General features: G+C 56.8%; 5 protein-coding genes across 5 annotated transcripts; 2 read left to right on the forward strand and 3 right to left on the reverse strand.

The window, feature by feature from the left end:
• Window positions 1-70: 70 nt before the first annotated feature.
• On the forward strand, window positions 71-1,959 carry TRIREDRAFT_4860 (uroporphyrinogen methylase; the record flags this gene model as incomplete). Its single annotated transcript, XM_006967085.1, has 3 exons — window positions 71-398; window positions 467-1,554; window positions 1,657-1,959. The coding sequence occupies 3 exons, from the start codon at window positions 71-73 to the stop codon at window positions 1,957-1,959; spliced, it is 1,719 nt and encodes a 572-aa protein (XP_006967147.1).
• An 896-nt stretch (window positions 1,960-2,855) lies between these two features.
• Window positions 2,856-4,457, reverse strand: TRIREDRAFT_22845 (uncharacterized protein; the record flags this gene model as incomplete). The annotated part of the gene is made up of 1 exon (XM_006967104.1): window positions 2,856-4,457. One exon carries the CDS (start codon window positions 4,455-4,457, stop codon window positions 2,856-2,858), a length of 1,602 nt encoding a protein of 533 aa, XP_006967166.1.
• A 4,512-nt stretch (window positions 4,458-8,969) lies between these two features.
• On the forward strand, window positions 8,970-9,819 carry TRIREDRAFT_122903 (uncharacterized protein; the record flags this gene model as incomplete). Its single annotated transcript, XM_006967168.1, has 3 exons — window positions 8,970-9,013; window positions 9,122-9,179; window positions 9,287-9,819. 3 exons carry the CDS (start codon window positions 8,970-8,972, stop codon window positions 9,665-9,667), a joined length of 483 nt encoding a protein of 160 aa, XP_006967230.1. The 3' UTR covers window positions 9,668-9,819.
• Window positions 9,820-9,926: 107 nt separating this feature from the next.
• On the reverse strand, window positions 9,927-10,929 carry TRIREDRAFT_4862 (uncharacterized protein; the record flags this gene model as incomplete). The annotated part of the gene is made up of 2 exons (XM_006967086.1): window positions 9,927-10,427; window positions 10,483-10,929. The coding sequence occupies 2 exons, from the start codon at window positions 10,927-10,929 to the stop codon at window positions 9,927-9,929; spliced, it is 948 nt and encodes a 315-aa protein (XP_006967148.1).
• Window positions 10,930-11,689: 760 nt separating this feature from the next.
• Window positions 11,690-12,592, reverse strand: TRIREDRAFT_65410 (phosphoadenosine phosphosulfate reductase; the record flags this gene model as incomplete). Its single annotated transcript, XM_006967259.1, has 1 exon — window positions 11,690-12,592. One exon carries the CDS (start codon window positions 12,590-12,592, stop codon window positions 11,690-11,692), a length of 903 nt encoding a protein of 300 aa, XP_006967321.1.
• Between the last annotated feature and the right edge of the window lie 1,532 nt (window positions 12,593-14,124).

The following is a 14,124-nucleotide window of genomic DNA, read 5'->3' on the forward strand; positions in this document are numbered from 1 at the left end:
CATTTCACATCTCCAATCTCTTGCCAGCATCCGGATCTCGGGCCTCCAGCCATCCCGCCATATCCCCAACATGGCTGCGTCCTCACCCTCCGCCAGCACCGGCAACTCGATGCTGGCAGGCCTCAACTGCACAGACAACATCCATCTCGTCGTCGGCACAAACCCACTGGCCGCAGCTCGATGCACGCAGTCTCTCGCCGCCGGGGCGCATCCCATCGTCGTTGCGCCGCAGACGGCCGAGCTACACTATGGCCTGCAGCGCAGGATCGACGACGGCAGCGTCAAGTGGGTGCGCGAGGCCTTTGCCGACGAGCATCTGTTTCGGCTGGGCAGACAAGAGGTGGGAGGCGTCGTTGATGCCGTCTTTGTGACGGCCGCGGGAGCCCGGGAAGAGCTGGGTGAGTGAACCATATCACACCTCTTGTATATCAACCACATATTCCCTGTATATTAACATCTTCCCAAGGCCCTCACATCTCCTCCCTCTGCAAGCGCAACCGCATCCCCGTCAACGTCGTCGACGCCCCCCATCTCTGCACCTTCTCCCTCCTCTCCGTCCACTCCGACGGCCCCCTCCAGATCGGCGTCACCACAAACGGCCGAGGCTGTAAGTTGGCCTCGCGCATCCGTCGCGAGATCGCCTCCTCCCTGCCGCTCAACCTGGGCGCGGCCTGCCAGCGCTTCGGCGAGGCCAGGCGACGCATCCAGCAGCACGACGACGACGACAACGACAGGAACGGCTCGTCAGAGACGGCGCTGCTGGGCGACCTCGACGACTCAGTCGACCAGAGCGCGCTCTTCAACAAGCTCGTCACGGAGGAGGAAGACGTGCGGCGCAACAGGCGGATGCGCTGGCTCAGCCAAGTCTGCGAGTACTGGCCCCTCAAGAAGCTCGCCTCCGTGGCCGACCACGATGTCGACCGCCTGCTAGAAGCCTACGCCGCAGCAGGCACAACCGCAGAAAACCCCCGAGACGGCGACATGAAAGACTCCAGCAGCCCGGGCCTTTTTCGTCCCAAGGGCAGAATCATCCTCGCCGGCAGCGGCCCGGGACACCCCGACCTGCTCACGCGCGCAACCTACAACGCCATCCAGACAGCCGACCTCATCCTCGCGGACAAGCTCGTGCCCTCGGGCGTCCTGGACCTCATCCCGCGCCGCACGCCCGTCGAAATCGCCCGCAAGTTCCCCGGCAACGCCGAGCAGGCCCAGGACGAGCTGCTGGCCGCCGCCCTCGCCGCCGCCTCCGCCGGCAAGACGGTGCTCCGCCTCAAGCAGGGCGACCCCTTCATCTACGGCCGCGGCGGCGAGGAGCTCGCCCACTTCCGCCGGCACGGCTTCGACGGCCCCGGCGCCGTCACCGTCCTCCCCGGCGTCACCAGCGCCCTCAGCGCCCCCCTGTTCGCCGCCATCCCCGCCACCCAGCGCGACGTGGCCGACCAGGTCCTCATCTGCACCGGCACCGGCAAGAAGGGCAAGGCTCCCGCGCCGCCCGAGTACGTGCCCTCGCGGACAGTCGTCTTCCTCATGGCGCTGCACCGTATCGTCGGTCTCGTCCGCGAACTCACCACCCCTATCGAGGACGAAGAAACCGAATCCTCAGACCCTACCAACACATCCACATCCACCTCCACAACATCATCGCACCCAAACAAGACATCATCCTCCTCCTCCTCAAGAGCCCTCTGGCCGCTTTCCACCCCCTGCGCCGTCATCGAGCGCGCCAGCTGCCCCGACCAGCGCGTCATCCGCACCACCCTCGCCCATGTCGCCGAGGCCATCGAGGCAGAGGGCAGCCGGCCCCCCGGACTCCTCGTCGTGGGCCGCTCGTGCGAGTTCTTGCATCCTATGGAGAAGGGCAGGGCGTGGGCCGTCGAGGAAGGTTTCAGGGGGCTGGATGAACTCGGGGGAGGAGGAGGGATGATGGCTGCGGTGGAGGGGTTGGTGATGGGGACGTAAGCGTGTATCGTGTGTTTCTGAATTCTGCCCCCCCTTGGCGCGGATTGGATGGGGAATGAGCAAAAGGCTTGAATTGACAAGGGGTGTTTGGCGCTTCTCCTTTCTATTATTTCATGGATTCTATTATGAGTCTATTCTATTCTTGTAAGGATATATATCTGTATATACAACTCTTCAGGGATGGATAGGAAAAAGCATTGGACAGCAAAGCCTCTAAATAGCGGCACTATTCCATATTACGCTCATCGTACGATTAGTATACAAACCGATGAAATACCCAGAGCCTACCCATCTTCAATCAATCTAGTATCACAAACGCAAGTCATACGGTGGAGTCGCACGACAACACACAAGCATCCCACATCATGAACACAAGAAACACTCCCAGGAGACACACGGAAAAAGAACATACAGAGGAAACACACACACAGGGAACACTCAAGCAAGTGGACTAAATAGTAAAACAGAAAAAAAGAACAGCCAGTCCAATTGTTTCCCTCCAGATGCTATGCTATGTCCTCTCAAAAAGAGGGAAGAAAATGAAAGTAGAAAGAAGAATAGAACACAACCAATTTGCGCCGATTCATCTCGCAAAAAGAAATGAGTGTAAAAGAAAAAGAAGGTATCGAGGAGTATGCAGATTCTATACAACGTCTGGGTACATGCCCTCTTCCGTAGATGTTGGGTATAGCCTCCGAGTCCGCAGAGTCCGGTCTCTTGAAATATGTACAGGTCGAATGGTATAAGACGAAAAAACTTGTCAGGAAAGATTGCTTCGCCGGCTAGCGCCTCGGATCCCCCTCCCATCTAGGTACCTGTATAGTATAAAAACAAACTCTTCAAAGCATCGTTTCATAATACCCAGATAAAAGATAGTAGATTGCGATATATGCACATCACCACGTGAAGCTCTCCTCGATGAAGTCGACAACCGTGTGGCCCTGCACCGCTCGCACGGCGCCTCGCACGTCGTCTGCCAGGGCACCTGGCCCGCAGACGCTGACCACCATGGCCCCGACCTGCTCCTGGACCTCCTTGGCCAGCAGCAGCGGCACGTTCGGCCGTCCAGGGAACATCTTGACCGTTGAGCTGGAGCTCGCAATGTCGCGCGGGTTCTGCGGTCTTGTGACAAAGACCTGGATGCGGAGAATGTCTTTGCGGTTTGAGATGCGCAGGATCTGGTCCATGAATGGGCGCACCCACTCGAGGGATTCATACTCCCGGATAATCCAGACAAGCGTCACTCGCCGCGTCGCCACGGTGCCTTCGTTGTAGCCGTTGAGCAGATGTCGGATGTACGAGATCTGGTGTGTGATGCCTGTTGAGCCGGCGAACAGCACGGCGTGGCCGTACGAGTCGAGGCTGTGGTGGCCAGCATACGGGCCCTCAAGCGCCGCCTTCATGCGGATGCCCTGCTCCGAGCCTTTGACCGTGTTGAAGAGCTTCCTCGTCATGCCCGTCTGGGCGCCGATGAGGAACGACACCAGGGTGTAGGCATTGCTGCGGTCCATGGCGGTGAGGTGGTCCTTCTCGGAGGTGGGCAGGGAGTGCTGGACCTCGTGCTCGACCCAGGCAATGGAAAAGGGGTGGCTCTCCCACACATTGACGTTCCAGAAGCGGAGGTAGGCGTGGGTGCCCGGCTTGATGTCGATGTATCGCGGCAGGCGGAAGGTGACTCGGGTGACGTCGCCGGGCATGGGCTCGCATAGGGCGTCGGCAAAGCCCTTGTCGGACCAGTTGACCCACGCAAGGCGGACGATTCGGGCCAGGCGGTCGGCAATCCACAGCGAGAGGATGGCGATGACCCATGACAGCTGCGGCAGGCCACCGGGGATGCTAGCCGTCACGCAGTGGACCCAAGTGCAGGCGAATGCCACGGCCGCCAGCAGGATGTGCAGGTTGAGGAAGGTCTCGTAAAAGGCGTGGCGGAGGGGCGAGACGGCCAGGAAGAAGATGAGTGTCAGGCTGACCGTGCCCAGGCCTCCGATGCCGAGAAAGGGGCTGTGAAGCAGCAGCTTCCAGACGCCCGCCCAGCCGCTGTTGGCAACGCTCGGAATGGCCCAGGCGATGGTGTGGATGATGACCTCGATGGCGACGATGCGGCCCATCCATCGGTGCAGCAGGTTGTACGTGTCGAAGCTGATCTGCAGCATGCCAATGAGCGGGTTGTTGCGCCCGGCCATGATGATCAGGGGCACCATGTTGACGAGGGCCAGCGTGCCGGAGCGGCCTCGCAGCTCGGCGCAGAAGGAGTAGTAGTTGGCCTGCGTCCAGTCGAGGATGAACATGTACGCTGCGTTGCTAGCGAGGTACAGGAACAGCAGGGTGGCGTGCAGCCTCGAGGGCAGGGTGCCGACGTTGACGGCGGACGAGAAGCGAAACTCGCGGTTGTGGCGCTTCCCAAACAGCGGCGCGTAGATGAGATGCTTCTTCATGCCCGGCATCCAGCTCCATTGCGAGTGCTTCCAGTAGCCCTGCTTGTCCCGCGGCACCGACATGGCCGACACCTGGCGAAGCTTCGCCCATAGTAGCTCTGCGATTCTGATGAGTAGTACAATGACGGCCACGGCGCCCAGACTGGTCCAGAGAATGTCTCTGAACAAGTTGTTCTGCGTTTGGTTGACACCATTTAGTGAGGTGGTATAGGGTGCAATGGTTGGATTAGAGGGTACCTCTGAGCTTTCCGACGACCTGACCTGCAGCACCCGTGAGGGAACGAAGGACTCGATGCCACCAGCGAACCGGCGCGGATGGACGTCCATTCTGCCTTGGTCTTTGCTTTTTCTTTTCTTTTTCGCTCTTTGTTTTTGTTCTTGGAGGTCTTGGGAGGAAGGAGGGTATCGTCGTCGGAGGAGGCAGGGTAAAAAGAGTGTAGGATGCGCAGTTTGGGGAGGGAATGTGAACAAGCCGTACGTAAAGAGTGAAACGGGCTGCCAACCAAAAATGTGCTTGTTCGCGAGAACAGAAGAATGAGAGTGTCGACCGTGTTCCAACGAGCGCCACTCAGCAGCGGGGATGGAGTCACGGCCGGGAGAATGGGCAAGAAAAGAAAGAGAACCAATTCGCTGTGTCACGCCTCGTTGTTGAATGGCATCCTGTGCGTGCAACAACGGAGGTCGGAAAGAAGGAGAGTCGTGGTTGAGGTGAAGAAACTTGGTTCGCTCCGAGCAGGCGAAAAGAATGTCGAGAGCCGTGCAGGGGTTTCGACTCGAGTGACTCCCGTTACCGCGTGCAGGCAGCCTCTGTCACCCACGCACAGCAGCGAATAGAAATGGCTTCCACAAGTGGCCAGTCGGCTTCGGGCCAATAAATCGCTCCAACAACAACGAAGAAGTTTCCCTGCGAGATTCGGGCGTTTCGTGTTTGGGGGTGTGCTGACACGGTAATGTGGTGGACCCGTGGAGAGGGAAGCACTGGCTAGTGGGAGGGATGGAGTCGTTGGGCAAGGACCGGGCAGTCGAATAGAGTGAACAATAGGCACAGAAACGAATCCAGGAGGCGACCGGGAGCGGGTGGTTTCCTCGTCTGCGTGCGTGTGTGCGTATTGTGTGTTTCCTCTGGCTTGTTGTTTATCTTATGCCGTTTCGTTTCAAGTTTCAGCTTAACGATCGATCGCTGGTATGTGCGAGGCGGATAATTGGGCGAATTGTGGCGGCAAAAAAATAGTGGTTGAAGATTGAGACGCAGAGTCGCAATGATCAAGCCGATCCTGCCGAAGAGGAGGGTCCAGGCAAAGGAAACAAACAAATAGTAGGCCGCAGGCAAGCTCCGTCTCTGAGGTTGTTTTGAGGGGACGGTGAGTGAGTGACGGAGTCGATATCGATCAAGGTTCTGACGAATGACGGAACGAGGAGACGGCGGCGTCTATTGTCGCAAGGTTTTTTGGTCAGGCTTCGAGGTGAAGATCTCCAGCCGCTTTGAGAAATGAATGAGTGATGCGAAGGAGAGAGTTGAAGTACAGTATCAGGGTTTCCTGAGATTTTCGTTTTCTTTTGCTTAGTCGGGCAGAAACAGTGACGAACGAGCGGCCAGCCCCGATGAAACGCAGACGGGCTGAGGGAAAGGACAGAACGAGCCAACCAAGCTGGAGAGGAAAAGAGACAGCCAGGCAAAGGGACGGCGATGGAAACGAGAGGGCGAGCGAGGGGCGCAGGGAGAGGAAAAGATGGTTCGCCGTCGGCAGCCCACATTCCCCCTGATGGCGGCGATGGCATGTTGTGGGTGGCGATCACTGGCTGCCGGGCGCTGGAAGCTGCGAGCAGCCAAGCGGCTAGCCACCAAGCCCCTGCCGCAGCCCCCCCAGCAGCGAGCCCTGGGGCGGCATTACAGGGAGCAGGCCAGGGCCCTGCCTCCCTGAGCTCGCTGCTCTGCTCCCTCTGCGGCGCCCTTGGTGTCCTCAAGGGCACTGCTACGGAGCCCTGGAGGCCCTATGGAGCCCTATGGAGCCCTCTGAAGGGCCCCCCCTGTGGCTGGCCGCTACGGCCTTAGCGCGCCAACTCCGCTCGGCTGGCTGGCAGTGGCACGCGGCCACTAAAAACGCCCGACTTTGTTTCCAGACGCAGGTACCGAATGGCTGCAGGTGCGAGGGAAGCGCGACATGCCCGCCTCATTGGCTTGCCAACTCGTTTGAGCCTAGGAGAGAGTTCGCAATGGACTCAAACCCTCTCGTACTATCGCTCACATGCAGCTGAGAAAGGTAAATACTACATGTAGTAGTAGCAGCACTGATCATCGACACAATCAGCTTTCAATGGTATGATCTGCTCTATTTTGGTTTACGCTTAATGCTGACGAAATTGCCTCGAGGCAGCTTTAGTGATTGAGTGACGCGGAGAGGCTGGATCAGAGACATGAATCATCATCAGCAAAATGGCTCCATCAACCTCGATTCGGATCTGCACAGTAGCATGCACGCTTCCCCAGACGCCAGAGTGCATGCGCCCGTGACTCGACACTGCTCAAATACCTCGCTCATTCCAGCGAACTTCACAGCCGCTCTCGAGTACGAGTCCCGGATCCGAGTCCATTCACGCAGCAGACGCCCGGCCAGAAACCGCATCGTCGTCATCGTCAGCACCTCGTGCAGAATCTCGGCCTCGCCCAGCCGCGTCGTCGAGACCTTCTAGGCGCCCTCCCACCTTTCGCCCTCTAATAGGCTGCCCCTCACGCTCTCGACTCGGGCTCGGGAGCGCTATGCAGGGATGGCCGGACACAAAGAAGCCCAAAAAAACCGCCGGACCAAAACACAATAGGGAAAGCCACCCAAGCCACCATCTCCAAATCCCGTTCCGGGCGCCGTGGTTGGCTGCAACAGCTGCGCTTCAGATGCTGGGGGGGTCCGACAACGACGTGCGCTGCTTGGCTGTTGGCTGGCCCTCTCGGTTCTGAAACCAGCCACGCATGCGGGCCCTGCATGCCATCAAGAGGCCTGTCGGCCCTAGTTCAGGGGTGGTGAGAGGGAGGCACAGGAAGCTTTTCGCCTTTTGACTCTGGGTTTCCCTCGCAGAGGAGACAGAACACGAGCGCGGCGAGGCAAAATCATGACGCTGTCTGCTGACTGGCTCTGCGTTCCGGCCGACTGCGACACCGCGACGACGTCAGCAGCCAGTCAGAGGCTCAGATCGGGGCGCACGTTGCATCTCCGGAAGCCACCGCGGCAGACTAGGACCGACGTTGTTTCATTCAAAGCCTATGCAGCTCAAGATCTCAACGCCTGATTGCCATGTCGTCGCCCATAGTCTCTCCCCACCACAAAATGCCACAATGACATTGACCACATCGCATCGCACGACCAGACGCGGCACATGGCATGATGTGCGAGGCCATGAGGAGATTTTCTGTCCAAGATTCACTCCCAACTCGCCCCTTGCTAATATTTGACCTGAACCTGAAAGACACCTGGAGAGAGCAATTATCTGTCTGGGTTCCGCCTGCACTGCTGCTGGGGATGGGGATATTAACTGATATATTGCCAGAGATTACCATTGAGATTGCGCACGAGCAACGTCTCTCCACTCGGCCAACGCGAATGTCATCGCTGGCCCCGGAATACTTGTACGATAGAGGAATAGCAAGAGGGTTTACGGGCGACAGAAAACGTGGGCGGGACCCAACAGCAGGAATGCTTCGGTGAGAGAAGGACTTTTTTCCAGCCCATCGGGAACCGTCGCATTTAGCTTGTCACAAGAAGATGAAGCCAAGGCCACTCATCCAATCTACTCGTGCCGGGGGGGTGGACAACTGGCTCAATCGCGCCCCACGAGGCTTCGGTGACATGCCCAATGCAGCGTTGACTGCCGTCGCCAACATCTTGGCTGTGTGATGTCGTGATGTGTGAGGAATATTCTTTGCATTCCGTGGCACGACACGACCATTGAAGGTTGCGTCGTGATGCGCGGGATGCTGAAGATTTTGTTGTTTGTCTTGGTATCTTGGGGGCGCAAAAGGACATGCAGGGCAGCAGCCTCGGCTATCTGAAGGGTTATGCTCTACCACTGAAATAAGAGTGAGGCAGGCTCTTTGAAACAACTGCAGAAATTGCTGCTGGCAAGATCGACTGTGAGTTGAACTTTGAATTGAATTTTGTTTCACGCCCTCCTTTTCCAATGCCTTCTAGAAAGAGGTACGTGATCATTGGTTGACCCATTGTGTGGTCTGAATCCCGTGCCTTGCCATTGTTGGCTTGAAGAAATGTTATCAATCAGATGAGACTGAATAGGTAGTAACTCAGTTAGCAAGCTAAGCACGAATTTGAGACAAGCAGCCAAAGTCATGTGACCTGACCATTGTGCCCGGCCTTCAGGTTGGCGCAAGCAAAGAAGCGACAACAGCACCAGCCACACTTGACTGCGCCACCAGCCACACTCGCTCCTCAGGCAGAAACCTCCGGACCCGGCAAGCTCCCCAGTGACGCCAGCCGAATGTGCCCGGAATTTTGCAGAAAGACGTGCTTATCACGAGCACAACTCCATCCCAGCCTGTCCTGCCCGCATCGCCGTTGAGCCGTCGCCATGGGTGCCCAAGAGTCTAAGCCCCAAGGCCTCACATGGAAGATGTACGTCATACCCGTCGATTGGAAATATCACAATGCAAAAAATGGTTCCTCCATCATGCATACGAAATGCGCCAGCTAACGAGGCAAAATTTTGATATCGCAAAACAGCTCGGGACCGCCAAGCGTCTCTCTCCCGGTCCTTGAGACGCTCCAAACTAGCCCCGAAGTACGCCTCCCTCGATGATGAATATTCCTTCTTGGCCATCGATTTTCGAATTCTATATACCAGTCATGAGGAAAACTATACAAGAACTAACGCACCGGTGGTCCTAGACGGATGCTTCCCGCGCCAAGCTAGTCGAGCAACACATCCAAGCTCGCGTCGCTGAGGAGCTCAAGAGGCTTGAGAAGCAAGAGTCGGACGCTCTCAAGCTCGCACACGAAAAGATTGCCGAGGCCGCCTCTTCCTCCGAGGAGGACAAGGGCCCCAGCCGGTACACCGTCGGCAAGGAGATTGAGGAGCTGCGCAAGAAGCTCGAGCAGCGGAAGAAGGTGCGGGATCTGCCCGAGAGCGTCGACGCGGCGCGCAACAGCGTCATCCGGTGCTTGAGGGAGAATGACAGGAAACCGCTGGTGTGCTATGACGAGGTCGAGGCGTTCAAGGCGGAGGTGAAGAAGATGGAGAGGGAGTGGATCAACAGGATCACGGCATAGAGCTGTCTTTTTTTTGAGAAATAATTGAAAATGGGGTCGAAGGGGTCGGTGGGAAAGATAAAGCAAAGAAGGGTGAAAAAGAAAGAGGGAGATGTGACGGGTATATAGACTTTCTGGTGACAGTGATCTGAACACTGGCCGAATATCAAGCGAGCGAGCTGGGGATGGATGTACGTCTGTACACTACGGCAAAAGATGGGCAGCGGTAAATAAAAGGCTGCAATGTATGAACAGAGGTAGAATAAGAGCAAGAACTACGCTAAAAGGGAGAATCTATCTGCAGTTCAACGTCTATATCCTGGACCGCTGGGCTGGGCTTCTCAGCCTGAAGCGCAGCCTTTCTCCTCAGGCCTTCTGCCCGCAGTCTCTCTCGTCTAGCAGCCGCATCTTCCCATTCCTTGCCCTCGGGGTTCAGCTTCTTGGGGACACTCGACGCTTGTGGCTCCAGCACGGCATCCTTGAATGCAGACCGGAACCTCTCAATGCGTTTTGTGTTTTCGACGAAGCGCTCATTCGATATCTGGAGAAGCATCTTGAAGTATCCTGCAGGGACTATTTGTCGGCGCTGTCCGTCCAGGTCCTGGTAGCCGACGAGGGACTCGAGGCTTAGACCCATTGAGCGGATGGCTACCATGGGTGTGGTTTGCTCGCTGGAGGGAGAAGTTATGTTGATGGCGCCGGACTCGCGGAAGCCAGCTTGTAAGGCGCAGCGCAGAAGAAGTTGGGCGTGACCAGGTGATGCAGTTAGGACATGAAGGATCTGTTCCAGTCAGTTCTTTCGCCCTCGTCTACATGGGCACAAATGGGATGCTCACCATGGGCTCAAACTTGAAGTGTATGAGCCTCCTCTCCCCAAGGCTCTCATCTAGAAGCTCAATTTCGTCCACATCCGAAAATCCTAGACTCTTCATCCAGTCCAAATGTGCCGCGTCCTCACCACTCCAAGCATCATGAGAGACATACAGCCACGTCCCTCCCGCCCCTTTGCCACCTACTCTCGCAACCTGCTCATGCTCCCCATTCTCTCCCTCTGCTGCCCTTGTTTTCCTGCCTTCAAGGAAGACGCTCGCACGCCCGGCGCAGCTGCTTGTCGTCACGAATCCCTCGGCGGTGTTGATCTCATCGATGAGATAACGGATGCCTTCATCCACGGAGCCTTTGGGTGAGAGGTCGGAATATTCTGTGTCTGGAACGGCGAGTTGTTGGAGGATTTTGGACTTTTTCTCCTTGAAGAGAGAGGAAGGCTGGGGAAGAGACTGCATGATGGTGGAAAATTCTGAAGTCAAAGATGAGAACCAATATTCAGTGAGTAGTGTAAAAAAGAAAATCTGAATGCAAATCTAGGAGTCGGGTATCATATGCAGCGCCAGCATCACTCAAAAGCGAAATGAAGTCGATTCATGTACTCTAAAAGCAGCATTTGATGTACGATAGACGCTACCCTGGACGTTGAAAAATGAGGCGATAGGGCACTATCTGAGTCTGGTGTCTTGTGCAGCGAATGCCTGTCAGACGCTTAGCAACGGGGGTGGCGCGGGGCACCAAGTGGCTCAACGGACCTTGACCCAGGAAGCCAACTTGAACAGACGATCCCGACTTCACGATAGGGATCAGCTTGCACTTCGCCATCACAACGGACGCAGACGACAGACAGGACGTATCAATAATCTGGTCTTGCTTTATTCGCTGTCGCTATCTACTGCCATGGGCATGTGATACCACCTTTTTTGCTGCAAACCTGCTCGCTCGACCAATTCCCAGCATCAGAACCATCAAAAAGTCGGAAAAGAGAAGAAACAACACAAAACCAAGCCAAACGCCGCCCATGATGTGTATCTATGGGGTGAAACTCCCCTTGAAAAATTCTGGTCCATCGATGCAACTCCTCAAAGACTCCAAATCGCCAATGCCACCAAACGTCATCATGTCATAACGGAAAAAGAAAAAAAAAAGTTCAAGTGTTTCTAGCCTGCGGGCAGAGGCAGCGCGCCTCAGATGGGAGAGAGAGCCAACACGGGCCGCTCATGACACAGGCGCAGTCTGCTCCTTTTTGGCAATGAACTCGGAGTACTTGGACTTCTTGTTGTGGATGCCGCACTCCGTCTTGCCCTGGCCCTTCCATCGACCGGCACGCTCATCCTCGCCCTCGCCGACCGGGCTGGTCGAGTGCCAGTCGCCGACCGACTTGTAGCCCTTGTCGAGCAGGGCGTTGTAGGGGACGTTGTTCTCCTGGATGTACTGCTTGACCTGGGCAAACGTCCAGGCGGCCATGGGGTTGATCTTGACGATGCCCCTCTCCTCGTCGAGCTCGATGATGGGGATGGAGCCGCGGGCAGCGCCCTGGGACCGCCGACGGCCGTTGAGCACAGCCGCCACCTTGAGCTCGTCGTACGCTCGCTGCAGGGGCTCGACCTTGACGATCCAGTCGTACATGTCGCCGGCAGTCTCATAGAACTTTTCGCCGTACGTCTCCTCGAGCTGCTGAGCCGTCTCCATGCCGTCGGGCTTGTAGATGTGGATGGGCACGTTGGGGTATCTCTCCCTGACGCGGTCGACGAGCTCGTACGTCTCCTTGAAGTGGTACAGGGTGTCGAGGAAGATGAGGTCGACGGTGCGGGACTCTGGGTTCTCCTTCTGGATCTTGGACAGCATGTCCATGGTGGCGAGGCCCGTCAGGCCAAACGCCGTTGACTGGTACAGGTTGGGGAACATGATCTTGCAGAACCGGAGGATGTCCATGGGGTGCATCGTCTCCATCTGCTCGTTGAGGTACTCGATGTGCGACTTGCTGAGGGAAATAACGGGCTTCTCGTTGCGTGGTGACGGGGAGTAGTCGGACTGGCCAGAGGCATAGCCGGACTCGATGTCGTTGGAGTCGACCTTGTCGTGGGCATACGATGACGACTGGGCCGCCGACTGCTCCATGATGACGGACATGATGACGGGAGATGGATGGATGAGAGGCTTTGAGGTTTCCCTGAGTTGGGCAACAAACAAAAGTTACTTTCGAGTTGGGCTGAGAATCGGGTGTTGAAGCGATTCAGAGGATACAGGAGGCTGTGGTTTTGACTTGGGAGACTGGATTCTTCGAGCCGAGAAAGCGTCACTGAATCAAGGAGCAGCTGGAGGAACGTCCAAGCACAAGGTCTATGGCAGCAAAGAGAAGAAAAGCTGAGCTTGTAAACCAACTACGAGAAGTTTCGAAGGGGGGGCAAGGCAGTCTGTATATGGAGGGCCATCTGGGGGAAACATATTTGCCCTGTTTCCCGCCCGCCCTGACTAATTCTCCTGCCTGTGAGAGAGAAAAAAATTGCCCCAATGATTGCAATCAGGCGTCCCCCCCGTCCAATTTGCCATTCTGGCCTCGGAACATCGCTCACGGCGACGCAGCAGAGCGAGCCAAAACGCATTAAGCACGAGCCTGGAAGCTTTTGGGCGTCTGGAGTTGCGTCTAGGAGCGATCACGACATCGACGCCAAAGCTTCCGCGATGTCGGGCTGGCGGCTGTGATTGGCTGGCCGCGGGCCCCCCCCGAGGCTGGACGATGGTATCATCGACTCGCCTTTGCAAGCGGCGAATCAGCAGCGGCTCGAGTATCGTGTACCTGGAACGGGGTCCCAGTTTTGAAAGACTGGGGCAGCGAAGGGTTTTCCGGGGGCTTTGTTGGCTTAGAAATTGAGTGGCTGCCGAAGGTGGGAATCGCGAAGGGAGGGCGCGGGCATGATCTCATCCCGGATGACGAAAGAAAAAGAAAAGCCCATCTGGAAGCATCGCCGATTATAATCATGGTGTCACGACATCACGACAGAGTTGAGAGGGCCACCAGGGGACGATGATCGAGGAGCCGTGGGAAAAAAAAAAAAAACTCTGGGGATGAATTGCGTGATGGCGGATCTCCAGAGTATTAAACGGGCTGAGATGGGATCTAAAACCGGATCAAAAAGGTAGAAAGACGGCATCGCAGCCATTTTGTGCGCCGTCGGGCTGTCGGTGGCTTTGCGGGAGTCGGAAGCCGAGCGCCGTATGGCTGGAATAAAAGGGCCATTTCATGGTGGGCCGTGGGTGTGGTGCCGCCGCGAGGGTCCGAGCCGGGTCGTCGCTGGGGGGCTTCATTGGATGGAGGTGGGATCATTGCTGGCTGCGATTGGGGACAAGCCGGGGGTTGTGCGGGCTAGTGAGAGTAATCATAGTGCGGGTGAGGGTTGTGTTTGTGTGCTTCGTCAGCTTGCAGCAGTTGTGCTGATGGGGGCAGATGAGAAGCAGAAGCAGAGGGAAGGTTGGCATTGCTCGTTGATTACACATGACGGGGATGCCAGTTGAAGGGGTGCCAGGTTAGTGGATGGATGCTTTTGGCTGCTGGCGGGTGATTCATCATGATGTGACGCAGGGCACCTGTGATGGAATGGAGATCTCTGTCTACAGTACATACGGAGCAGTCCGGCTATTGATCTGCCTCT

Source organism: Trichoderma reesei, assembly GCF_000167675.1.
Source record: "Trichoderma reesei QM6a unplaced genomic scaffold TRIREscaffold_16, whole genome shotgun sequence".
Taxonomy (NCBI): domain Eukaryota; kingdom Fungi; phylum Ascomycota; class Sordariomycetes; order Hypocreales; family Hypocreaceae; genus Trichoderma; species Trichoderma reesei.